Source organism: Accipiter gentilis, chromosome 9 (genome assembly GCF_929443795.1).
Source record: "Accipiter gentilis chromosome 9, bAccGen1.1, whole genome shotgun sequence".
NCBI lineage: Eukaryota > Metazoa > Chordata > Aves > Accipitriformes > Accipitridae > Astur > Astur gentilis.
This window is the reverse complement of record NC_064888.1, coordinates 43,213,952-43,240,549: the sequence shown is the minus strand read 5'-3', so window position 1 is coordinate 43,240,549 and position 26,598 is coordinate 43,213,952. Positions and strand designations below refer to the sequence as shown.

Below are 26,598 nucleotides of genomic sequence, written 5' to 3'. Positions count from 1 at the left end.
TAACCACCTTCGGTGCACGGCATCGCAGGCGGCAGAGCATCGCCGCCCTGCGGCTCGGTCCGTAAAGCCCAGCGTCGGGGGAGCTGGTCGCTCCAGAAGCAGCCGGAGACCCTCGCGAGCATCCCGGGCGCGGAGGAGCAATGCCACCCCGCGGCGCCCGGTCCCCAGCGTGGCGTTGGGCCTCCGTCCCTCCATCCCTTCTCTGCAGGAAACACTGTTTTCCATTTGATGGTGGTTTCTCACCAAACAAGTATTTCGATCGTGTAGTTGAATTTTAGGAAGTCTTACAAGTGCGATCCGGATTGATTCCCACGCAGGCTGGCAGCCTCGCTGTGTCGGCTCCGCGTGCGACGTGCCCGCTGCCGTCACCTGGGCACGTTGTGCTCTCAGGTTTCATGCCGTTCCGGAGGCAGTCTTACAAAGCCAGTAATAAAAACAAGTTCTGAGATATATTTAGCAAAAATAAATATGAATTACCAACTATGCGGTTCAGTAATGCATTAAGAGCTTTTGTCCCACGGCATAAAGAGTAGCTTTGCAAGAAGCAAATGTTTTGCAAGAAGAAAAGCTTTGGTTTCGGGAGCGTGATTCGGTGCCCATAAAGCTCAGCAGAGACACTTGTGCTGACTTCATCGGTGGTAAGATTAGGCCCATGCTACGGATATTTTCAATATGAGTACGTTAAAAGAAATTGTGGCCCCTGTTCTTTTGGGTGCAGCGCCGTTCAGGCCTCCTTGAATCACATGGAGGAAAATTAGGCTTAAACCTGTGCTGAACTGCCAACCTAGCTTTAAGATAATGTTGGAAATGCCATGGTTTAACTGGAAAAGGTAAGAATTAAAACTTAACAACAGGAACAGGAGACGTCCGCTGCCGTAGCCAGCTGTGGTGCGGTCCAGGACCGGCGTCACATTATTTTGCTGTGGGCAGCATGACTCCCATTAGCACGGGTCATTAACATCCGTGCGCTGTGTAATGGAATGATGAGAGCCGATGGGTCTGCTGAGGCACAGAGTAAACATTTACAAAGAACAGTTTTGCCCTGAAAATCTGTCCTATCCCTTTCAACCGGGCCATGAACATCCGTAATGTATCTGCTCCCTCTCCTGAGGTCTGTTTTGGCCACAAGCAAGTAGAGGAGGGAGCAAGCAACAGCGATCCGTCTGTGTGGTATAGGGTAAAAAAAAGAAAGAGCCTTTAAATGCTGTTTGCTAGAAATAACAAAGGTGGAAAAGTTAGTTGCCCGTTCCGGGAAGAATCTACTCTCCAATCTGATTTGACTCCTGGTGCGTGCCTGGGGACGGTGGTTTCTGCTGGAGGTGAGGCACAGTCCCTCAGTTATGTGATGGGGAATTTCCCATTCTCTTCCTCAGGTGCTGAAGCAACAAGGTAAAAATGCCAATTCAGACATGCCGGGTGACGGGGCTGTCCGTTATAACCACTCCCAGTTCAGCCAGCCTGGTTGTAACCATTCCCAGTTTGGCCAGAGCTGCTGTGGGACTTGGCCTCCCTGAGCTGCCCTTGCCCGGGCGCAGAGGAGAGAGAACAAACCTTCCCGGGGGGCTGAAGCGGATCTTACCCCAAAACTGCCGACTGTTCTTCGGCTGAGCCCTCCATCCAGGACAGGACCGACCCCGGACCAGGAGCTGTGCCCACCACGGTCCTTCTGCTCTGCTCCCGGGGATGCTCGTCCGTTCCCGAAGTAGGGCTCGGCAGGGCGGCGGTGGGGAGCAGCAAGCTGGCGGTGGGTACGGGGAGCCCCCGCACCCCCTGGCGCAGAGGGACACGGGGGAGCCCCAGCCCCGGCGAGCAGAGCCTCGGGCACGCCAGCGTCCTCTTGGGATTCCATCCGCAGGGATGGCGTCTGCTCGTCAGGGATGCAAATCAGGGTGGCGTGTCGCTTGTTGGAGGATCTTCAGCTTTTTGAACCTTCCACTCGTGTGCTGTCGTCCTCCTTCGTCCTTGTAACGTCCTGGCTGCCGTCAGATTGAGACGTAGGTTGCTTGTGTTTGTAAGCGACAGTAAAATGCATCTGCACTGAAATAATCTTAAAAATGGACAGATGTTCTCAAAACGCACGACTTGCTAGTCAGGGCTCCTTGGCTCTAACAATAATCAGAAGCTTCGTAGAAGAGATTGCTTTTATCCTTCCCCTCCTCAGTGTTGTTTTATGGTAAAATTTGCCTAAACTTCATCACAAAATGCACAGAGCGTGGGTGGGTGGGCTTAGGTTCATGTTTAGCCCAGGTTCTGTTGAGTTCATACTGAAGACTTGTATTGTATCCTGACATTAAACTCAATCCACAGAGTTTATTTGTATTCCAAGTCCATCTATTGCAAAGACTGCTTTTTATGAGCACGAAGAACTGGAAAGCATAAATATTTATTCCTTAAAGGTTATGATTGCCTTAAATCATTCAAGCTTATTTGGTGAGCATCAGATATAATTAAACTAAGCAGTTGAACTCGATCTGCATGTATGAAATAATATATATGTGTGTATATATATGTATATGCTTGACTCCAGTATGGATGGAAGCTGTGAGCTAATTGCTTCCATCACATCAAAAGATGCATTGATAATTTTATTGTTCCTGGATGTGATAATAAATCAACACAAAGAAGCAGTTGAAATTATATACTGGAAAGTCACGTTTCAACACGCAGCATACGCTGTGGTAACAAAATGGGCAGACCTCATCTCAAGTGGTACGTGTCTAACTACGGGGAAATAATTAAGCAGGTTATGAAAATTATTCCAACTTCGGGTGTAGAGAATTGCTTGGGTACTGAAATTCGTAGGCATACCTTAATGTGAGCTTGCACCTGCTGTCCCTATAAACCTCAGAATTTGGAAAATGTGGAGCTGCGTGAGACAAGACCTTCAGCAGCAGGAGGGGACCTGGGCTGAGCCCGTTTGGTGGCACAGATTCACATCTGTAGGCATGAACCTTTCCCCCTTCCTTTGCAAATTTAAAGGTGGAAAAGGACAAGCCAGAGATTCCCGGCCATGCTCATCTCCAGTACTCTTTGATTTGTTGTTATCTTTAAAGGTGGTCATTTTGGCAGGAACTCAGAATAGCTGCATAGGCTTTTCCAGGTACGTTGTAGATAGCAAGGCAGCCGTGTGCACGTACCTCACCAGAATCAGGAGACACCGGATGATGAAATACCATTTTAATCTGTCTCTGATGACTCTGGAAGTGGTAGGTTTGTTGCCATTAAAATTAATTTGAAAAGCCAAAGAAAATCAAACAACCCTTGTTCTATAAAATATTATTCATGGAATTAATTGTGTAGTAATGTACATCTAAGTTACAGCTGGGAATCCTAGCTTAAGAAATGCTCTCCAAGGATATGGAAACCAGAATTTCGGCCCATTCATGTGTGTGTCCTGTTGGGATCTCCATAAAACTGGAGGGGCTGTTGTGAGTCTGCTGTTGCATGGATTGCTCCGTATAATCAGAGGCACCTTAGACTTCAGTGTTGGAATTGATGGTTCTGCAGCATTTCTTTATATCCAGGGAGCTCATCAAAGTTAATAGTTTTGCCAGGGGCTTTGACAGAAGCAGAAAAAAAGAAACTCTCGTTGCCTGAGGTCTGAACATCGTCTCGAGCTGGAAAATGGTTCACTGTCTTGTTAGAGATGGCCAAGTTACAAGTGCCTCCAGTTACATTATTGTGCTGTAGGTAGCACAACAAACATCACACTGACCTGTTCCTCTTCTGTAAATGCTATATTTATCATTCTTTCTTCAAAGTGAGTATGGATTAAATTTATCATAGTACCTTGCAGGGTAATTTCTTTATCATGCTACTGATCATGTCTTACAGGAATTTCTCTTATCCTGACTTAAATGGCAAGGAAAAAAAAAAAAAAAAAAAGAAATAATAAACTGTTTCCTTTTCTGGTGTTTTTCCTGCAGCCGCTTGCAATTCGTCTTCCCCGTGCCCCCTAGGTAGCCCGTGCTGCCGTAGCGGGGGTCGTTGGCAGCAGCCGGTTCTGCTGTCGCGGGAGGAGAGCACCGTGAGAGTGGCACGGGGCTGCTTTCTTGGGACAGTTAGTGGATCGCAGAGGTCTTGCTGTTGCGGTCTGCCCCTCTCCCCCGCTCCGTTGATGTTAACTGTCTAGGATCATCTCTTGGTACCTGTTTTGCTTTGTTCTAGACCACCACAAGTTTGCGGAGCTCTCTCGCTCAGCAGGTCAGATGAGGCATCATACCCGGGCATACACATACACGTTATGGATTAAGAAAATCCATACTTCGTGTGTAGCTATTTACATGTGCCCTGGGACATGTAGTCTTCTCTGTTGTCTGTCCTGTACAGGACAGGCTCCACTCAGCCTGGGGGGATAAAATAGTGTTGGCACCGTCCTCTTGTTCCCTCTTTTCTGCCCCTTCCACTCGCTGGCTGGCATGACAGCGGCTTGCTAATTAATCCTTGGCCTAGGAGGGATGTACGCCAGGCGTGGGTGAAGGCTGAAGGGTGGGAGGAAGCCCGTAAAAACATTAAATGTGCTTCTTACATTCTTGTGATTTTCACAAAATACAATCGTAGGGATGTGATATGCTGTTGTGCAATAGCTGCGGGGCCGTCGGTCCTTGCTGTGTGGGCGGGTGTATGTGCACATGAAAATGTTCCTGGGTGTATGGAGCAAACGGTGTTTGTTTGCAAAGTACTCCTCTAAGGTGACTTTTCAGTTGTCTCGAGGCCGGATCGTGTGGCCGCAAAGCCCAAAGTTGAGGGGTTGCTCTGCATAACGCTGCCAGCCCTTGAGGAGAGGCAATGCTGTGCCGTGCGTTGCTCTGAGTCGTGAGGGTTCGGAGGTCCCCTGAGGGGAGGAGGTGAAGGGGGAAGTTAATAGGGGGATCCCCCCCCAGCTGATTGGGACTAATCATCCTTTTCCACTTGTTCATATGGGAAAATTGCAATTGTCCTCCCAGTTGTTCCATTCAGCACATTTGGAAACACGTTTCTTTTTTCCTTGCTGGATGGGGATCATGGTTTTCTGAGGTGTTTCATTTGCATTTAAAATTAATAAATCACCCATTACCAAGTAATGTCTGTAAGATACCCTGGCTAATAGCAAGTTGGTATCAGGCAAATGCGTTATTGAGCATTCAGTGAACTTGACATTCTGGCCCCAACTCCTAAAGCTTCATGAAGCTCCTACTTTTGCCAATAAATAATGTCAGGAAAAGCTTTACTTTTCCCTGGGTGGTTCTTTAGTCATGTTCACCCTTTATAGGAATGTGAATTTCTGGCTTTATAAAATGTTATTTCTTTCATAAGATTTATTATTTTATATCCATTTCTGTTGTTGTAAAAGATTACTAAAAAATTGGAATTTGGTTAAAATTAGGTACCATGTTTTAAATTCTCCTTCGCTTGTTATGAGGGTGAATTGCACAAGTCTGGTGATAGCCTGAATCCCAGTCTGCTTCAGGAACACATACTTGATGATATGAGGAAGTGCATTAAAATGACAGCTTTGAAAACATGCTGGCTAGGAACGAAAATAGCCCCGCAGTTGTTGGAGTTGTATTTCTTGTAGAGAATGTCACCAGGTCTGGGCAGAAGACATGGGCCTTCCCTGTTTCAGTAGTAATTGTGGACTTTTTGCTTCCCATTGGGCGAAAGCAGGTGGTTAACATTGCTTGGACCACCAGGAAACCCTTTAAAATGGCACTGTTGTCTTCGGTTTGCACCAGAGACCTTTGTACGTTACGGAAACCTCTGGGCTGAGGGTGAAGTCCCAAACAGACGGTCGTGCTGCCGAGCAGTCTCTGAGTGCTGTAAACCGGGTCTTCTTTAGGCTTCTGTAGTCCCAATTTCTGCTTTCTTCTTCATTTGAACAATCTACTGCAAAATACTCGGATTTATCCTTTCTTGGAAAGTTCACGGCTTCCCACCACTGTAGCCTGGTCATTGGGTGGGAGACAAGGGCGCGGAGGAGGAAAAATCACCATGGATTTCATGATGCGTATTTTGTTTTACTCATACAGGTAACTCAGATTATATTCGATAGAACGTATGTCTTGTCTAACAGCAAAATGCATGCTTCATTAGCATAATTAGCATCGTCATTATTATTGTTGCTAAAATACTGCCCTTTTGAATGTGCCGTGCCTTTTCCAGTGCCTGTAGCCGCGGTGGTTCGTACAGCTCTGGCTGCAGAACGGGACGGTCCCTCTGCCCCGGCTGGGACGGCTGTGCTGATCCCCGTCTCAAAGCAATGAGAAAATACCCTCTTAGGTTATCGCTAGCCCAGACAAAACCCAAGACTCTGGTTTTGAGGAAGAAAAAGTGTCCTTTTTAATGATAAAATGTTGTTATAGTCGCATTCAGAAAAGCCACCAGTGTGCCTATGTTGGTGAGAGTTACGTTTAATAATCTGCTTTGGCACCTGGAATTGGAGAAACAAAAATCAATGATGAGGTTTATAGCGTGCAAGTGAGTTTTTATAAGAGTGAAGGTTTCAGAAATGACCTGTATTACTGCGAAATGCAGACAACTTGTGATGAGAAGTGTTTGACGGCACAATAATAGTTAGTGAAATGAAAGGGCAGTAAATTCTGCGGCTTGGGTTGTGCTTGGGACATACAATGTTATTCCCAGAGCCTGCCTTAAACTAGGGATATGTCCCTACTGCCAGGTTAGTTTTGAAATGGTGGCTTCTAAACAGGCTATGGAGACTGCTGATGGGACACCTGAATTTACACTGAAATGAGATGATGTGGTATGGGGTCTTCCAGTTTCTGAAAAAAGGTTTCGTGTTTAAATGTACAGTTAATGGGAAACTGATGCTCAAAGTTTGACCTCAAATTCAGCAATAGCCACAAATTCTCAAGGATTAGGTAGCCTGTTTTAATTAATATAGTTTTAGCAGCAGACCTGGATTACTACTTTATCATGAATAATGTACGTGGGCAATTTAGTCATTTTCCGTTTTGCGAATTGTCTGAGCAGACTGTGATTCCCTTGGATAAAGCTTCTGTTTTAAGTTATCGGCTGTTTCCCATGGTTTGAGCGCGAGACAAAGAGTTTGTGATGAATAGCAATAGAAACTGGAGGTGTGATATTTAGTCTCAAATAAGAAAACTGATCTTGCTGTAATCTGTTCTGAAAGCATTAATATATCCTTGCAAATTCTTAATTTGAGGGCCACAGTTTTATTAATTTAAAATTTCCGCTTATTTGCTGAGAATCAGCGGACATCATGGCCAGACTAGACCAGTAATTCAACTAAACACAAAACCTATCGTTTTAACCATGCAAATGGGTATAGGGAGAAATGATTAGTAGGAGGTTAAAAGAGCATTCTGCAAAATACAGATGGAAAAAAGGTGAGTTTTTTAAAGGCATTTTTGTTTACTGGGGAAAAAAAAAGGTTTCCTTATGGTTTGAATGCAGGTTCTGCCTCCAGAATGGATGCTCATGTGGGTCCTTTGATGCCAACGCAAGTCACCCGGGTAACTGCTGTGTCTGCACCGGCGGTGACCTTCATGGCAACCAATTTGATGGATCAGACATTATCAGGTATGTTTATGTTTCTGTATGCTGATTATATTACTGAAGTATATGTTGTATATTTGTGTACTTCCAACCAAACCGTGCTTTTTCCATGCTGCATAGAAACTGGGGACCCTTAAAAAATCAGCTCAAACTTGATGACATTTGCTTTAGCTAATTATGATCGTATTCAGAGTGTTTCGGATCCTGTTTACTCAGTCTGGCAACTGGCAGTAGCTTTGCATTTGACGATACAGAAGGCAAGTTTCTGAAACGTCCTTGGGCTTTTCATTTCCCATGCCAGTGGTATTCAGGAGCATTACAGTGATAATGTGGTTATCTTTTGGATAGTTGCTCCATGAAGCCTCGTTGGCTGAAGCCTCCGAGGATGCTTTGTGCTGTACTGTGTGATAAAACTGGTTTGTTCACCGTCATGTAAATGTCTGTGTATTGTTGTGAGAGAAGGGGCGATGCTCTTTCCCAAAGGCTGGAGGAAGTCTTGCGGCTTTGTTCAGATTCACACATAGGCGTCGGAAATTGCAACCAAAAAGCGATCAGATTTTGTTCGGAAATTGGGAACGTCTTTCCTAACGACATGAAATCCCTCGTGCAAGTGCTGTCGTTGGGAAGCCAGGAGCTCTGGTAGTGGAGGTGAGATGCTGCCATGGGGCTGGCGGCACCGCAGGGTCCTGAACGCGCCTTCCCAGCCGTGTTCCAGGGAAAGACCCGGCGTTTATCCGGGATTACTAGGTATCAGTCCGGGCATCATTTATCTGACTCTTCACACCCAGGGATTAGCACGGTTGCGGAGGTGTTGAGGAGTTAGCAATGAATGTATTGTACTGTGTGCATGTACAGGTTTTGGTATAGAAGGTTTCACTTGTCCGGCTAAGCCGTTTTCTTCGTGGGTACCTCAGGCTCACCGGCTGTACTCACGGTTAAGATAAAATTTTCGTAAAATACTTTGTGGTCAGGTGTGCTAGGCAAATCCGTAAGTGGAGCTGGAGGCTCCCTTTGAAGCAGGTCTGCCTGCTAGTGTACCCATCTTGAATAAGATCCTCTGACTGAATTTATGTTGCTGAGTATTCCAGTTCTGTCTGGAAATTGCTGAATATTTTATGTCGCGGACACCTTAAAACTGAAGGAAAGTTCATACACGTCTCTTTTGACATACTTCGGTTTAAAGTTTCTTGTCTGGTTTGGTTTGCTTTTGGTAAACACCTACTTCTTTTATCATCTCTACAGTTATTGTGCTTGACGACCTGCATACTCCTCCTTAAAGTCACCAAGAATTGTATTGACTTGCTTCCTTGTCAGAAGCAAGTGAGACGGAGGAAATATTAAAACTGTTCAAAGAATGCAGGGACAGAAAGATGAAGATTTTTGCAGGGGTCATGCTGATCTGCAGCTTGTTGCTTGTTGAAAGCTGAAATCATGGTTTCTAGTACATTGCATATCAAATGTATTTCATAATCTTCTTATTGGAAGACTTGAAAACACAAACACTCCTGATTTTATCCATCATGCTGAATGAGGATTTAACTGTATAAAGCCTTTTGATGACTAGATGACTTGTGATGACAAGCCAGCGTGACATTTGGTCAATAGGTTGCCTAAATCGAGTGGCTATACTGTTGGGAGGCCATCGCTTTGGAAGAGCAATCATTTCATTTTTATATGCATGCAAGTAATGTAAATACGATAAACATTATATTTTTGTTTCCAGCTCTCTGTTGAAAATAAAAAATACCTTCTTCTTCCTCCTTTTGTCACCTTTGATTTGCTGCCAGTTACATTTAAGAGAAAAATGGTAATTCACTCCAGTATAGTATGGATTTTTCTTTAATGTCTTTGAGGAGATCACGCTCTTTCCTATAGGTTGCTACAAACTGTCGTTACCTCCAGTGGAAAAACAATCAAAGTAGGAATCATAATTAAGAGCAAATGACAGTAATAAAGGTGTTTTCACACATCAGCCTCAAAGTGCTACAGAAAAGCAAACGTGTGCTTTAGGGAGCTGTTAGGAGATGCTAACATGTACGTGTGCTACGTGGAGCGCTTTAACATACGTATACAGGCCTGCGCCACCATGTTTTACTGCTGGTACATACAGTGGCAGTATGAAGCCAAGATACAGACTTTATATGGCATTACAGGCATGCTTTCATTTTGCAATATAGATAAGCCGTTCTCTGATTTGGTTTCTAAAGAGAAAATTGGGTGTTCAGTGAGGCTTGGCACGGCTGGATTTTGCTCATGACAACACAAAATCCATCTTTCTCTGAAGAGAAAATTCATAAAATTCTCTGTATTTCTGGAGTAGAAGGAGTAATTTTTGCAACAGTACTGGCTCCTAGTAGGCATTTGTTTTTGTATTGGAAGCTGGAAAAGTCCAGTCTCGAGCACACATCCAATTTTTTTGTGTTACAGTCGGTACAAGAGAGGTGGAGCTGTAACTACCGCCCTCACAGAGCTCTGCATCATTTCATAGATATGCAGAGCTCAGACCGCTAAGTGCCTTGAAGATCAGGGCTGAGATCTTGAACTTGATATTTAAAAGGAATGGCATGTAAAGAGCAGAGGAAGGAAGGTTGGCAAGATCAGCGAAGGTCTTTGACTCAGAGCCCAGCTTAGCCTGGGCCAGCCTTACAGAGGTGCAGAAACAGCTGGAGAGAGAAGCTGAGAAATGGTACAGCGGCTTAAACGAGGGGAGAAAAGCAAAACCAGGTAGAAATACCCTGCCGATGAGTGTGCAGCTGCCTCGTGCCCGTGGAGGGAGGAGGCGAATGATGGGGGACCCCGTGCTGTGCCCGGTTGGTGGGAGCCGATGCTGCTCTGTGGGCAGCGATGCTCGTAGCGATGCTCCTGCCTGTGCAGCCATATGGGAAGCGAATGCACGGAGCCAGTCGGGGAGGTGGGGACGGTACGCTGCCCACCCTGCATGGTGTCCGAGGGAATATGCCGGTACGGGTTTTTCAGCTTTTCCTTCTTTAACAAAAACCCCTATATTCAGGTTAGTGGCAGGTAGCACCTATTGGGCAGTGTTGGCTGTGTGCCTCCGAAGTCCAACAACGAAATGAGTTTGTCTTTGAACTCTGCATCGGGCATATAGCCCACGTTATGGTGCAGTAGTCAAAGAATTTGTCCTTGTTGTTCTACTGTTGCTGTTACAAATCTCCACATAAAGAAAGGGGTGAGTGGGAAGAGATTGCTGCAGAAGGAAAAAAGCACTGCTCAAGAGACTCGTTCCAAGAGGAGAGACAGAATGTTTAGCAGTGCTCTGCGAAACTGGTCAAAGCCAAAAATAGACACAAATTAAAGGGTGAAATACAGTGTGCAGGCAGGAGCAGGAGCAGGATCTGTTTCCCTGAAACAGCGACGATGGGCTGAAGGTGGGATCCCCGCCTGCGGGAGCAGGGCATGGACCGTAGCTGGCACTGAAATCCCATGCTTGGCTCAAGCAGGAACCAACAGAGAAGGGCTTGGGAATCAGTCAGATATGGGTTTTAGGCTAATCTCAAAATACAAAAGCAATAAGGTTGTGGGGAGAGGCAGACCTGACCTGCAGAGATACTGGTGGGATAATAAAGAACTGAGTGTTTGGATGTGTGCGCTTGAAGTAAATTCAATTCTCAGAAACATTTAGAATCAAATTTTAAACTTCTTTTGAGATTAATAGAGGTTTGGCCTCTAAATGCATTTGCAAAACAAATTTTTGTTATCTCTTGTCCATAGCTTCTTGTGGCATGAATCAATCTTCCCTCTTCCCTCTTGCACTCCCTCTCTAATTCTGCTTTTAATAAGATGTTTATGATCATACACCTTACATCCTCTGTGATATACCCAAGATAGTTTTGGTACTTCACCTTTACTTTTCATACTGTGAATTATTCATGTCTCTCTACCTGCCATGGAGCCTCAGAGAAGTCTCTTTAATCAGATATCTTTATCCTCCCGTCTCTGGCGCACCCTTCGGCAGCATTACAGCAAGCGCGGGAACACATTAGTAATTACGCAGCTAAGTTTAGGGGCGAAAAAAGGTGCGTGATTATGTTCGAAATATGTCGCGGTAGCTTAATTGTCAGGCTGTAGTTTATTCCATGCACTTAAGTTAAAAAGGGCCTCGCTTTTCGGGAGCTCGGCATCCCTCCTTAGCGCAGCGAGCCCGAGCGCGGGGAGCGCTCCCTGCCCCGAGGTCAGCCGGCGGCTCCCGAGCTCGACAGGGGGAACACGAGCTTGAATTATTTTTCTCTTGACATTATACTTGGGGAAAAAAGGTCACAATGTTCAACGATAAGCCATAAAAATAAATGACTCCTGACGTGCACAGTGACTTTCAGGACTTTCTTTTGTTATTTTATTTTAATTTCTTTTATTTCCATCTTAATTTATACATGCTGACTGTCCAAAATTTCATGGAAGTATATTTCACATGTGAATGCCTAATGAACTGCGTGCTGCAGAAGTTCACCTACGTGTGCTGCACCGGTGATGCTGTATTTCAAGCAAAAGCTACAGCACCCAAGTCCCTCCCTGGGGCTTCACCTTTCCTGTTCGGATGCTGTGAAGGAGCTTTTCAAAGGAGGAAAAAAAAAAGAGGTTGCCTCAGGCGATGACAGTGTCTCCGTGCCAAAGACGCGTAAGGTTCAAAAAGGAGTTAGAATGGCTGCCCGTGCACGAGAGCCTCCCCGCACCGGTACGTCCGTGCTCCGTACTTCAAGCCAATCTTCAGCTATTAAAGGGCAGGATAAAAGCAGCCACGACAAAAGCAATTACGCCGTATGTCATAGATTCCTTCGCAGCAAACCCGAGCTCCCAGAACTGCACAAGTGTGGTTTAGGCGCTCTCCTATTTCATTTCTTCAGCAACGGCTGTGGGAGACTCCTCTGCCAAATTTCACTTGTGCAACAGTTTGTTTAAATCTGCCAATTGACATTTATGTGTTTGTATTAATGTTTGTAATGATTAATTAAAAGTTGACATCAGCTAGGTAAATCTGTTTTCTTGTTCCTCATGCATGTGTGCACGTGCATATACATGAATGAAAGATCTTAGCTACTTCTTAAACCAACGTGATAATGAAGACTATAAAAGAATCTGAATTCTAATAATAATAAAAAGCTTTTTTTCTAGGGTTAGAGAAACAGATAGAAAGAGAAAGAAGCAGAGCTGGAAGAGGGGTTGATGTGAATTCCCTATTAAAAGGAAAGATAAATTCCAGGTCCATTAAGCATCGTTTCCCAAGCATGCTGCTCCATGTTTGAGTGACAGAATCCGAACAGCAATTTGTTTGTGGCTGTTTCATCAGCAGCTAATTGGCCTTCCAGAGTTGTTGCCTTGGGGATTATTTTATGGCAAGAGCAGAAGAGTGGAGAGCTGGAAATGCCAAGACATACCGTGCCACTCCGCAGCGTTGCCCTCGAAGGCTCCCAGCGCATGGTGGGCCGCGGTGCCCGGAGCCCAGCACCAGCTGTGTGCCTGCAGAATGTGACCAGCACCAGCTGTGCGCCTGCAAAAGCCATCCCAAACCCGGGCTGTTCCGGCTGCACTTCAAATTGCTGCCAAATCAATGCCTTGCACGGGAACGTTTGCTGCAGAGGGGGATGTCTCAAGGTTCCTTTCATCCTCTACAAACATATTTCCAGAAGGCACGCTAATATTTTGGCTTAAAATGTCCTCGTCGGGAAGGAGGCAGGCTGTACGGGCACATTGCGCCTGCCGTGCCGCGCAGGGCAGCGCCCGCGGGCTGGCTCGTCGCGTGCCGTGGGAGCAGAGAGCAAGGCACCAAGGATATCCCAGGGAACGGCCGTGGGAGTGATGGGAAAAGGCAAGGCAAGGTACTGAAATACCTCTGTGAAACAGTTAAGAAACTGCACGTTGTTTCTTCTGCCACATTTTAGAGCTGGAGGATATGCTAGCAGAATTTAATTAAAGCGAGGCACCCTAGTTGTGCCTCGGATCTCGGAGAGCGGTGGGTGCGAGAAGCGTCCTCGGTCCTCAGGTGTCCTCCAGCGGTGTTTGCTTTTCTCGCACGGGGCTTCCCTCTGGCGTTTGCCAGCGCCAGCAGCCGCCTCTTGCCTCTCCAGGTGCTTGTGCGTGGCATGGCACGGCACGGCATGGCACGGCATGGCATGGCACTGCTGCTCACGGGGCCGGTCCCAGCCGGGTCCCCGCGTTGTCCCTCCGGGTTCCCTGGCCCTTCTTGAGCAACTCTGCCGGGATTTCCTTCCCCATTTCTGGAAGCCCAGCAGGAGATGGCCGAGGTGGGTGCGCGCAGGCAGGCTGAAGCTGGGTGTGACTTCACGGCGTTCGAAGCCCACGGTGCCTGGTAATGTTTTGGTTCCTGATTACCAGATGTCTCATGAAGAAAGACAAGTTTAGAGGCCCTTTCGATATGTATTAGCTGCTCCCTACTCCTAGCTCCTTTAATATGGAAATTAATTGATATGGTTTGTAAATCTTCTTTTTCACTACCCATAAAAATTGAGTAAGTCACTTCTTAGAAAAATGACATATATTTAAATTGTTATTATTGCGATATATTCCACGGTGCACTAGTGTCAAATGGCTGAGGCTCCAGCCTTTCCCTCGGTGTAACTCCTGTTACATGTGTGCCTATTCTGTAGTCTGAGTAATTTTAAAAATAATTGAATAGTATTTTGACATGTGAATCTGCTATATAATGTGCAGTCCTAGAAAAGCAGTGCTTGCAAATAGTTTCTGGAAGCTACTCTACCAAAGTTTTAGTCTGTTTGGCAGACAGAAAGCGCTCCGTAACTCTTGAGGTGTGTAGGGGGTAAGGTATGACATGGTTTGCCCTCGTTACGGCACGCCTAATACTGGTAGTACCAGCCCGTATTTGCAGTGGATGCTTGCACCTGAGCTCTCCAAGGAGCCCGCGCCAGCCGAGCGCGGTGGCTGGGTGTAGGATGGGTGACTCCCGGGAAAGCTGGGCTGTGGGTGCAGAGCCAGGCGTGCTGGCGGGGATGGATCCCTGCGGTCCCTGGTCCCGAGCAGGTTGAGCCTCTTTTGGCTATTTTACTGTTGTCTTCAGGCACGTATGGATGGGAACGCTCGATGACGATTCTGTATTGCTCACGGAGTTTTTAGCGTGAATAAGTTGAAACATTGTCGTTGTTTGTTGTTTAACTCCGCCTGAACTTTTGCAGCCTTTCAGGGAGAAATCCAAGTGCTGTGGCACGGGGCCGTGATCGGGGTTTGTGGACTTTCGTTCTAGGAGAAACGCACCAGGTCACGTAGCCTGGGTGGCCGCGCTCCCCGCCGGAGCCATTGCTGTCACTGCTCTGTTCCGCCTGAGCAAAGGCGACGGCTCTGGTTGGGAAGAACAAGAGGGAAGGTGCTAGGTACGCTTTCCCTGGGACTGCTTAACTTACAAAGGATATCTATATATATAGAGAGAGATATATATATAGAGAGATATATATATAGTCCTCCCTGCCACAGGTGGGATGGGCCAGGGGACTAGAGAGTACCTTTGCTCATCTCCCCAACTACGCATTTTAAGAGGACGAGAAGACCAAAAAAAAAAACCCTAGTAAAAAAAATAATGTCTGTCTTAATATTTGTCACTGTGAAAACTACTTTTTTCTGATTGTTGAGTTTGTGTCTCGTACTTGCTGCCTTTTCTCCTTTCCTTACTGTCCCTTATGGCCTCTCTGTTGTTGAGACGTATGCATTTTGTAGCTAGTGGCAACACTTGAGTGTTTAGCATTTCGGGATGGAGACAGCTGCTTGTAAAGGAGAGGATCGTGTTCGTACAACTGCTACCAGTGGAAACGCAATTAAATGCTTATTGGCGGTTCCTGTGGAGGTTAAGCCAGAGCACACCAGTATCTCCTGGCCGGGAGGACGGGGTCTGGCCGGCCCTGAGCCCCACGGGGGAGGCTGCTGCTCCGAGGGGCGGCCGTGCCCCCCGGGAGTAGAGGATGTGCCCGTGGAGAAACATTTGGGGTTTAAAAAAAGCAGGACTAAAAGCTCAGTGCAATAAAAGCCTCACTCTAAAGTATATCGAGTTGGACTCGATGACCTGAAAGGTCTTTTCCAACCTAAATCACGATTCCGTGGTTCTATATGAATGTGTCCCATTAAAATACAGCATGATATTTAGAAAGGTGATACAGTCCTTGCCAGACACATATGTGTGTAAATAAAGGACTGAAGGAGGAGGAAGAGGTGGAGAGAGGACACTTGGAGTGGTTTGTTTTTTCTTTGCCTGTTTTGGCTTGTTGGGAATGTATTTGTCGCACATTAAAAAGAAATCATTTCCCCTCACAGATAATGGCAAAGAATCGAGTAGATCCTCCTGCCCACCGACCTTGATTTTACACACGGAGAGGAAGAGTACGCCCGTGGAGAGCGATGGAGATAAGGTCTGCAATGGCATTTCTTCTTTTATAAACCTCTTTAAACTATTGAACTGCATAAATCGGAGTCGGGATAAAGGACTGTCCTCTGGCTGGAGCTGTGCTGGTGATACCGGATTGTTTCCTACAGTCGATTTTCGAGAGCTATCTATTTAATTTATCTTGGTGCTTTATAGGAGCTCTGTCACTGTAGTGTCAGGGTATCAGAGGAGGGATGCTCGCACACTGGAGGAGAAGCAAGTCGGGGGGGGGGGGCTGTGTGAGAGTGCAAACGTGGAGGTGTGACAGAGCCTGGGACAAAATTTGTATACTCAGAAGCTGAAGTGCAGAAACAGAGTACCTGTGATTTTCTGTCTCACTGTGGTGACAGGGACCTGTGGGGCTGAGTCAGCCCCTGCACAGGGCAGGGTCAGCTCGCTGCACCTCGTGCCACTTGTCGCAACATCAGCCCCAGGTGCAAGGAGGAATTTTTTCATGGCCCTCACCTTTTTGGTGTTACTAATTTAACTGTGCTGGGTGCTTCAGTAGTACTCCTTTACAGATAATTGCAGGTCCTTGAATAAAACTGACTGGTGAACATGAATGGATAGCAAATACTGTGGGCAACTTACGGATGGGTAACACTATATGTGTGTAACTTCATTAGCTTTTTATAAAAAAGCCTAGATTATTTTATAAAGGAAAATGACCTAAATCATACTCCCAGCTTCTACAAAATAAATGGAAATATTTGCTTTCTGCACAGCTCATGCAGACATCCTGAAAATGGCTAAAGCTAAAAGAGGGAAACCTTTATCTGAGTATGGGGCTGTGGAAGAGCATCTCGGGCTTGGAAGGCAGCAGTGCGGAAGGTGCTCAAAGCCGCCTTGGCACAGGCGTGGTCTGTTCCCCCGTGCTTCTGCTCTATGCACACACGCTTTTTGCACCAGGAGCTCTGTCCTGCAGGAGGAGGACCTGTGGACTTGAGCTACTGTTCGGTTCATTTTCACCTGGCACGTTCCTACTGTGCTGCCGTCTTTAGTCTCTGTGCAAGCAAACCTCCCCTGCCTACCAGGCGCTGCAGGTGGTCCCCACGTTTGCAGCTGCGTTGGTACTCGAGCACGTTGCTTAGGGTGATAAGTTGTAAAATACCTTCAAGATGAAGACCTCCGGACATACGCTTTATTATTTTTTAATTAAGTACGTGCTTCTCGTGTTTTGGTAGCGCTTTGAGCTATCCCACCGCTCCCCCGCGTGCGCGGCTGCCTTGGGCGCAGATGTGGGAGCACCCCCCTGCTTCACCCTGCCCCTCGTTAGCGCGGGCGTCGCTCCCTGCCCGTCGTTTCTGACGAGGAGGCGCTCCTCGTCATTGCGACACAGGGAGTTATGCCCGCTGTCCCAAGGGAGCTATTGGCACGGACAAAAAGCACGTCTGCTGGTTTTTCATTTGTATTGCTGTAAGCGGAGCGACATTTTTATTATTTGCTGTTTATCTGGGCTATTCTCAAGGTAGCTGGTTGTTCATAAAGCCGCTCGCGGAATAATGGCAACAAGGGTGATCCGCTTCAAGTTAAAGGCGGTGATTTGTATAACAATAACCGTCTTCTGCATTGGCTTTCTTTGTTGACTAATCTCTATCTGTCTTTCAAGGATCATTCTTTTAAACTAGTAAATGCGGATGACAGCACATCAAATGGCAACAAGCCTGTGGCATCCACTCCAGTGCCAGGATCACCATGGTAAGCAAATGCAATCAGACCTGCTAGAAGCCATTCATCAGTGCCGTTTCCCTTGCCAAACGTGCATTAGTGGTCTGGTACGTGGGGAAAATATGCTACCCTGGGTGTTAAGCAGCAATGCTGGGCTCCTGTTGCAGCTTCTGCTGGAGCTTTTCCTCATCAATCTTGTACTTAAGGAAAATGCGGGGAAGCTCCGAACACGGTGTGAGCCAGCTCCTGGGATCCGCAGGGTAAGGGCGGTGTGCTCGGAGCTCCGGCTCAGCCAGGGGCCAGGTCTGGCAGAAGGCAACCGAAGGTTTCTCTGGTTTTGTGGGCATGCGTGGCCACTCGCCTGCTGTGAGCAGGGCTGTGTTCGGTCGTGTCCCGTGGGCTCTGTCTTACATGTGTTGAGGATCCAGCTTGGATGGTGCTTGGATGGATCAAGGGGAAATACAGGATCTGCAAGAAATGGTCTTGCTTTTTATGGTCAGATCCTTTTTCTCTCCCAGTTATTTCAGTGACAGTGGGTGACTCTTACTGTTTCCCAAGAATGGGGTTGATTTCAGGCTGTATCGGTGAAAATAGGCTGTGTCTCATGATCGAGGTTTCCTGACCATGTTTCCATTCAGGGAACTACATGTTGGGAAACTAAAGCTTTCATGTCATTTTTAAATGGATAAAAACTTTCTCACTTTCTGTCCTAGTTGGTTGCCTAGAAGGATTTTTTACCTCCGTCACCCATATAATAATTAGATTATACTTAGTGGATGACATCTATGGGATCGTTGGCAAAGGCACTCCACACACAGATATCAGCTGTTATTTGTTGTTGTCATACTGTGTCATTTGGCAAACCGGTGGTGTAAGCACAGTCCGATGTCCTACTTCATCTCAACATCATAAATACATGATTTACATCCTTTCTCTTCTTTCTCTTTCTCCTTTCTTCTCCTTTCTCTTCATGATTTACATCCTTTCTCTTCTACGGTGTCGTGCAGAGGAACCATTTGAGTCCAGCAGTGTCATAAGCGGGTTACGGTTTCACCCGTTCTTACAGAAAAGAGCCGCAGCCAGGGGCACCCACAGCGGGTCTCACAGCAGCCCCTCTTCTCCACCGGTGTCCGCTGAGCACTGAGTGGGCATCCCCTACCTCCACCAAAGTGCTCCGCGCTCAGATCCAAACTTGCGGGTTTTAATCTCTAACGAGAAACCTTCCTTACCTTTCTGGGTTGCCAGAGGACTGCTTAGTGACCCAGTGAGTACTCTGGGGGTGAGAAGAGGCACCCAAATCTGGTCCTGGGGACCAGAGGGAGGGGGCACAGTCCTCACGCTGACAGTTGTCCCGTGTTCTGAGGTGACAACGTCTCACTGGCTGTCCCGTGGCTCCTGATGGAACGTGGAGCATGCCTGTAGGGTGCTTCAAGCACAACCTACAGATTTTTCTGATAGCTTGAAACTAGATATGCAACACAAATTCAACAAATTCTGAAATTACTTCAGCCGCTCCCCACCCGTAGGTTGGCTTCCTGCTTCTGCAGGACCCATGGTTGACGTGACGTCATGAAGCACCTGTCAGAAGCAGCTAGACCAGAATTTTTAATGGCAGACAAATTTTCAGGAATATTACCAAACCTTATCTACCTTATGAAATAAAAAAACCAAACCACCTAATATCATCATCTTGTGCCCTTAGTCATTCTTAAATTACAGTTTTCTAAAGGGAAACATGAACATAGCAATATCTGCATTTCCAGTTTCTGCTCTGTGACTGAAACAAAATACCGTGTGTCCCCTGTGGATAATTGAAACCATTATTATACCAAAGAGGAACAGGTGACATGTTACATGGGGAAAGGGACATTCATTTTAAATTAAATGTCAAATTATATTAGCCATGGAAAAGTGAGGAGGTGTCACAAGGGACCCCAGTCTTTGCAACCTGGGGTGATGGCATGCAAGACCTGGCGATACCCCGTGATTAATGAACACCATCAACATCTGTGTGCGTGGCCAGGGGAGCGGTGACCACAGCAGCGTACCAGCAGAGACAAAACACCGGTCTCCAAACCCCCCGGTCGTAACCTCTGTCAGGTAACAGCTCTGACAGTCCTGCGTGCCTGTGGTAGCATCGCAGGTCCCAGACAACATGCTGGCTCCAAGTTGACCATCATTTGCAACTAACTCCCCAAGCGGTCCAAATCCCGCAGCGTGCGTACTTGCCAATGAAAGAAATTACAGCCAGGGGCATTTCAAAGCAGGCATTTGCTCCTGGGCAGGATTGGGCCCGTGTCCTAACTCTACTTCTGATATTTATGAAAGGATAACAATAACCCAATTTAATTAATCAGCCACGTCAGTCCTCTTCACCTAAATGCCGAGATTTTGTCCCCTCCTTCTGGGACGACGGTGGTATTTATGGGAGCGTGGAGCCTTGGTTTGAGCGCGTTCTTGCAGAAGTCCCTCTGGGGGTGTTCTGCAGACGAGGCTCGGCGCTGGCGGGTCGGTGTTCCTGGGGGAGCAGGGCTTCCCACCGTCCGAGGTACGAAGTAGTAATTAGACCTAATCATTATGTAGCAGAGGATTAGAGCATCTGTCTTGTGAGGCTCTTTTGTGATCCAAAACAAGTGTGTATTAAATAAACAGAAAGTTATTAAAATATTAGTCAGGTCCGTGCCGCTGAGTTCAGATGCCAGAACTCCCGTGGGGTGTAAGTGTGACTGAAGTCGACGGCTGGGTTTGTACAACCAGTTTTGTGCTCCTGTTCATCGGGAGAACATGGAACTCTACTGGACATAATTACTGGGATGCTCGGGCTCGGTAACACACTTACACCGAGCTGCTCCCGGCCGGCACCCCGCAGCCCTGCGGCTCCTCCGCGGTTTCTTACAGAGGTTGTGTATTTTCCATTACGTGTTTGGGCAAGATCAATGGTGATGTCTTACCAGTGGTACATGGAGTATGTTGGATTATCTTATTATAGTACTCTGCAGAGATGGAGCATTTTTCGTATTTGCAGTTCTTTACCCAGACCAGGCTTTTTTTTAAACCAGTTTTATTCCTTGCTTTTAATAACAGTTAGGCAGCAGAGCCTCTAATGATAAGATTTGTTCCTTGCAGTTATTTATGCCTCAGAGGGACCAACATTTTCCCATTATAAGTATATGTGTGTGTGAGGAAGTCAGAGTGTGTATATGATGTTTGTTAGTTTTCATTACGATTCCGAAAGCGCGGGCTTGAGATTGATATTGTTTGTTTATTACATACAGCTGTAGTGAAGTGAAACTTGAGGGCTTTTAATGTCTATTAAGGATGGCGCGATACTTATTTTTGTATTATTTCAGCTGATTTAAAATGTACGTCAGGACAAAAAAGTTGAACTGCTGTTACGCATATTTTACCTGACCAAGTCAAGAAAACTGTGTTTTGCGCAGCAGCGACTTGGTCCCATTTTTCAAATTCGAACCAGAGCCCATAAAGCTCAACCTAACCCTTTGCGGCAGACTTCTGCGGTGGCTGGTTGTATCTGTCCAGGGCAGAGCGTGGCGGGAGCTGGCGGGGATGCCACGGGGGTGCCGTGGGGATGCCATGGGGGTGCCATGGGGATGCCACGGGGTGCCACCCCGTGGGCATCGAGGCCGTGGCCGGCCAGCCCCACGGCCGAGGCCCCTGCTGCTCGCTGCTCTCGGCCACGGCTTCAGAACGTGAAATGTATTTCCCCACGGCTTCTCTCGCTGTGAGCGCCACGGCGTTCCTCCTCGCCTGGTTCTTTTTTCCTTCCTGTATATTTCACCTGCTGCTTTTTGGGGGTGGTTAGACCGTTTCTATGGCGTTTCGTCGATACGGAGAGAGTCTCCGTGCCCGAGGTGAGCGGGCTGGCCGTGCCGGCGCAGGCTGTCGCTCTGAGAGGAGTCGCACCCCCGCGCCGCAAAGAGCGATGCGATAAGCCAGCTGCGGGTTAATGTCTCGGTCGTGGGTGTATCTGACGTTATCTAAGCATAGTTTATCACTTGGAATAGGTGTGTAGTCTGGACTGGAGATGACCGGGTCTTCTTCTTCAACCCTACAATGCAGCTGTCAGTCTGGGAGAAGCCGGTGGACCTGAAGCACCGCGGCGACATTAACCGGATCATCGAGGATCCTCCTCACAAGCGCAAGCTGGAAGCTGCAGCAAGTAACTAAAGCCCTGTGATTATTTGCCTCTATTTAAACTTGAATAGCGAATGAAACTTGGCTACTAAATGCGTTCAGTGGAAGTTTGATAACCATAATTAGAGTGGCTTTCCTTTTGAGATTTCATATAAAGTATTGCGTTAAAATTGATGTTTATTGCAAAATCCGTATTTTCACCGAAATGCTAAGCTGGGGAATAGAGTGTTCTCGTTATTGGCAATGAAGAAACAGGTGGCTTCTTATACTGGACGAATCTTTGATGTATAAAATACATCTCAGAAGACACTGTCTTTATGTTTTATTACACCTATTTCCAAGATGTACATTAGGAATGCATTACCAGTGCATTATTCAGCTGTTACACAAAAGCAGATACTCTGTAGCTAATGATTATCCAGCCAAGTTGTAGAGGGGATAAAAAAATCCCAGTAGTAAATCTCAGAGCGCCAAAAGGTTTGGTGGAAATGTGGGTGCTTCCATCCAAACATGACTCTGCCAGTCACCTTCTAAACTCTGCGGATTCCTGAAGGGGAGAGTCCTGGCTAAAGAAAACCATGCTGATCTGCAGCAGTACATGTTAAGTGGTTCAAAATACAGCTTAAAAGGCACCCCTTGGCTTGTGAGTGACCCAAGGGGTTTGCTCTCTGCCCCTCCCCGAGACGGCCGGTCCGCAGAGGCAGTTTTCCCAGCCTGACTTTCCCACCCCGTGCTCCTCGCCATGCCATCTTTGTTCTGCTGTCCGTACCTCGGATGTTCAGTCCAGACGTTGTCCGTGCTGGTCACCGGTCCAGGAGCAGCCCAGCAGGTCAGCCTGTGCTTGCTGGTGCAGTAGCAGCTCCCTAGTTGGTTCCACCACATTTCTCTCCAAAGATGACGTTTCATCAGTTTTTTGTGGACTCCCCGTTACTGGGAGCTGCTCCGTGCCCTGTCAGTGATCCTTTTATTTCCTGATGCTTTACGTTGGCTTTCACGTGGGAGCGGTGTCAGTAAGACCCGCTGTTACTGGGAGGATCTCTAGATGCATGGCTGTCATGTGAAATGCTTCTTGTCTGGATTAGCTGCTTGTAATTCTTGGATATTCTGCTTTACAGCAGTTTCAGTGGAGAGCGTCCTTCAGCTGACGCTTGTTCTTTAGTGGGGGGGGTCTCGAAAAATGGAGGGGGGAAAATGAGACTTCTGTCATTCTTTTAAAGTGTAGTATTTTATAACTAAAAGTAAGGCAGCACTGCCAGTCTCGTGAAGTGACCTGCCTTTTACACTCAGGCCGTCGGGGGCTGTAATGTACGCTTTGATCCACGGGCACAGCTCCCAATTAACTACTGCAAAATGGGCTGTGAGTGTGCGTTTGTGGACTTGAAACACTGTGTCTGCAGGTAGATAAAAGTGAGTGATAATCAGGATTTACGTTATCAGTATTAGCAGAAGTTTACTGAAAAAAAGCTACAAAGAATGGCTTTCTATTAGTGTAGTCCTTATATAATGTCATTGGATTTTTCAATATAAATTTCAATTGTCAGATGCTCGTATATGTATCATTTTTGTATATGGCTTGAATAACTTTAGCTGTATATCTAATAATTCCAAAGCGTATCTGCTGAAGTTCATTCTTCAGGAGAAAAATATAGCATACGTTTTTTATTACAGGTTATATTGAAAGATCAATTAATTACTGACAAGGGGAAATGATGGCCGAAGACAGAACTGAGAGTCATTGTTCACGGTCTATAATTAATTAATGAGAAGAGTCTAAAGTCATTGTTGATATGTGCCACTTCAAAAATCTATTTTTTGCTGTGTGTTCCATCCTTTTTATTTATTATCTGTATGTACCACCAAGATTTGATTCATGCACCAGTTTCTTTACGACCATGGTTTTCATTGTTGCTAATAGCCGTAATCTTCCTTGATATAACTGGGACTTGCGGTTGCTCAATATTTGAGACAGTGAGGTTATAATTAGTATATATTAGCTGCTGAGGTGAAAGGAATTATTTGTTACCATTTCTCTTAGCTTGTAATCTCGAGTAAATAAATAACACAAATGAGCTGTGTGTTTGCAGCAATGGTTGCCAAATTTATTTAGCTTAGTTGCTGCTGCCGAGTTTTAATTAGAATTTTTAAATCAAAGGCACGAAAAAAGTTGGCAAGGGTAGTTATTCATGGGGTGCTATAGGTTATCTGCGCATCACTCCGCCGAAAGGTCAAGTGCATTTATAATTTGGGCGTAAACGAAGCACTACTCATTTATCAATTACTCCACCTCCACGAAGTGTTGGTTCTTTGGGAGGTTCCTGAAGGTGTCGTGGCTCTGTACCGACGGGTTCCCATCGGGCCGCCCCGTGCCCCCGGAGCAGCCGGCCGGGACCACCCCAGCCCCTCCGACGGGGACATCACCTGGTGGGGGACCCGCCGCTGGCCAGACGGGGGTCGGGACAGGGACGGCCCTTCCAGGACTCTTGTAGCTTCGGCTTCCACGTTCCCAGTGGCAGCTCTCTTTTTCTTGTCCGCGACTGTCATTGCTCCTCTGTCTCGGTACGGGCACAGACTGAGCATAAACCTCCTATTTCCCCTCAAAGATTCCTTGAAACGTTTCTGTCTCATTGCGGTGGAGAAAAACATTTTTATCTATTCCTATTCCTCCACCTGCTCAAATGCTTGGTCTGGATGGTTAGGCTGAGGAAGTTACTTTTTCAGCTAATTAGAAGAAAACTGACATTCTGACTACAGAAAATGGCATGTTGATTCATAGTTGGTATGATCCCTATTCAGAAGCGGTTATGATGTAGTTTACTCTGTCCCCACAAATATTTTGGACCCTTTAGCATTCCGACAATAACACGAAGCACGGTCCCTAGAGGTAGCCTGGGTAAGCTCCTAGGCTTACGTGCGGTACGTGGGTGCCGGGCCTCTTTACAAAATTGCAAATCAGATTTTTTGCATGCGGCCAATGGATTGACAACGCTTTAACTCACCTGGTAAATGCCGGTGTTTCCTCTTTGTTCTGGAAGATGAACCGGAATTCATGACATGGCTGGGGTTGGCTGAATGATTTAATTAATCAGCACTAAGCTTGATAGACCGTCAGATTGGGGCAGTGCTCCGCTTCATGATTTCATGGAAAGATTACTGTCAAGTAATATTCTTCCTCAAAGCTTTAAATCAATTATTAGATTTTGTGCTCGGCTGCCTCTCTTCCCTTTCAAAGTCAGTTTATAATCTTACCAGAGGTCCAGCGGCACGCTGTGATTCAGTAGATTCCTGAGTGAGGGTGTAGATACCATTTGTCATGTTTGACTGAGTTTTCCATTGCACTGAAATTTTAAGGGACGATGCTGGCTCTAATCTTGTCCCACTTACCCAGGGCAGTATACCCACAGCAGTCGCGCCTGCAGGCGAAGCGAGAAGGATTTTGCATCCCTCCTCAGGGAGGTTGTCCTTGCTCTCGGGGAGACCCCGAGCTGTGTCAGGAACCAGCCGATGGAAGGGAACTCTGAAATCGGGGTGTGCTGTATCGGAGTTGGTTTCTCTGAAGGCTATACGGTAGCTAAGATTTGGGGTTTATAAATGCCCAGCCCACGTATTTTTCACAGCAAAATTTAAAAATTATATATCCTTTTCAGAGGTCTGTGAAAGATCTTGTCGTAAGATGACTTCAGATTTGAGTTCCCCTTCAGGTAGCTGGAGAACTTCACAAAATCGTTTGCCATCACCAGTGAGTTTGCTCTTGGCCTGTGGAAATGTCGAACAGGGCAGGCTCGCCGTGTGGGCCAGACTTTGCACCGCTTGCTTTACTAAAAGAACATCCCGTCAGGATTCGGAATGTCGGAGCGCAGCACGACGGCCGTCCTTTAGCCAGCTCTGGAAGGGCTGTCTGCGGCACGTGACAGACGCAGGAGGTGTCCCGCGGGCACGGCTTTGCCTTTTCTTTAAAAGCCGTGAGGTTTGGTAGGAGCAGGGTTGTGATCTCCCAGTCACCTTTAACTTCAGCTCTCTTGGAAAGCACTATCAAGTACTCTTGTCATTTCACAGTATTACTTTCAGAATTCATTAAAGTTGAGATCACCGCTACCTCCGCCGGCTGTTCAACTCCAGACTAATAGCTTTATAATATCTCTGTTGAATTACATTCCACCATCTGAGTTTACAGGTTGTTTTTTTCTGTTTCTTCGTATTTTTAATTGGGTGTCCCAAAGAAGAATTTACCAAGAAGGGCTAATACTTCCAGTAATTTATGTTTATTTAAAACATTTTAAAATTCATTTATGTATTCATAATGCTCGTATATTGTCAGGAATGTTGAGATCAAACGCTCCTTATTTTGGAATGCCATTCATGTCTCCTCGTTACCATTTTAAGTTATAGTTAGCAATGCATCCATTTGCACCTGCTGTGTATTTCCTCCTCGTGTGGTCTCTGTTCCTGGTCTTCCCACGCCACAACTTAACAACTACTGTTGTTTTTTTATTGTTCCTTTTGCAGAGATTTAGTGTATGCTGTGGTCAAGCACTTAATATAAATAAAAGGTAACATTTGCTGAAAGCACGATCATACACAGGTAATTTCCCTGAAGCAGGGAAACCAAATGAGCTAAGAACAAGATTCTTAAATTGAAACTTGCAATAAATGGCCAAATTTCTGTTAGCTTCAATGATACAGATGATTGGACCCATTGTCTAGCAGATGTCTTGGAGTTTCATCTGATTTCAGTGAGATCAGATCTCACCATATCAAGTTATTCAAACCTTTTGTCTCCATAGCCTAAGTTCAATTTTATATTTATTTTAAATTTATTTTTTTTGTAGTTTTCTAAATGGCAAGACATGTCTTCATTA

The 26,598-nt window shown here is 46.3% G+C and overlaps 1 protein-coding gene across 1 annotated transcript in view; it reads left to right on the top strand.

Annotated features, from left to right (window-relative positions):
- The window catches only part of TCERG1L (transcription elongation regulator 1 like), a 91,622-nt gene that overhangs the window by 46,161 nt on the left and 18,863 nt on the right, over positions 1-26,598 (top strand). The window contains exons 5-8 of the mRNA XM_049811383.1: positions 7,417-7,542; positions 15,811-15,905; positions 17,529-17,617; positions 21,613-21,767. Of these exons, the coding sequence (XP_049667340.1) occupies positions 7,417-7,542; positions 15,811-15,905; positions 17,529-17,617; positions 21,613-21,767 (465 nt within the window). The remainder of the gene's footprint in view (positions 1-7,416; positions 7,543-15,810; positions 15,906-17,528; positions 17,618-21,612; positions 21,768-26,598) is intronic.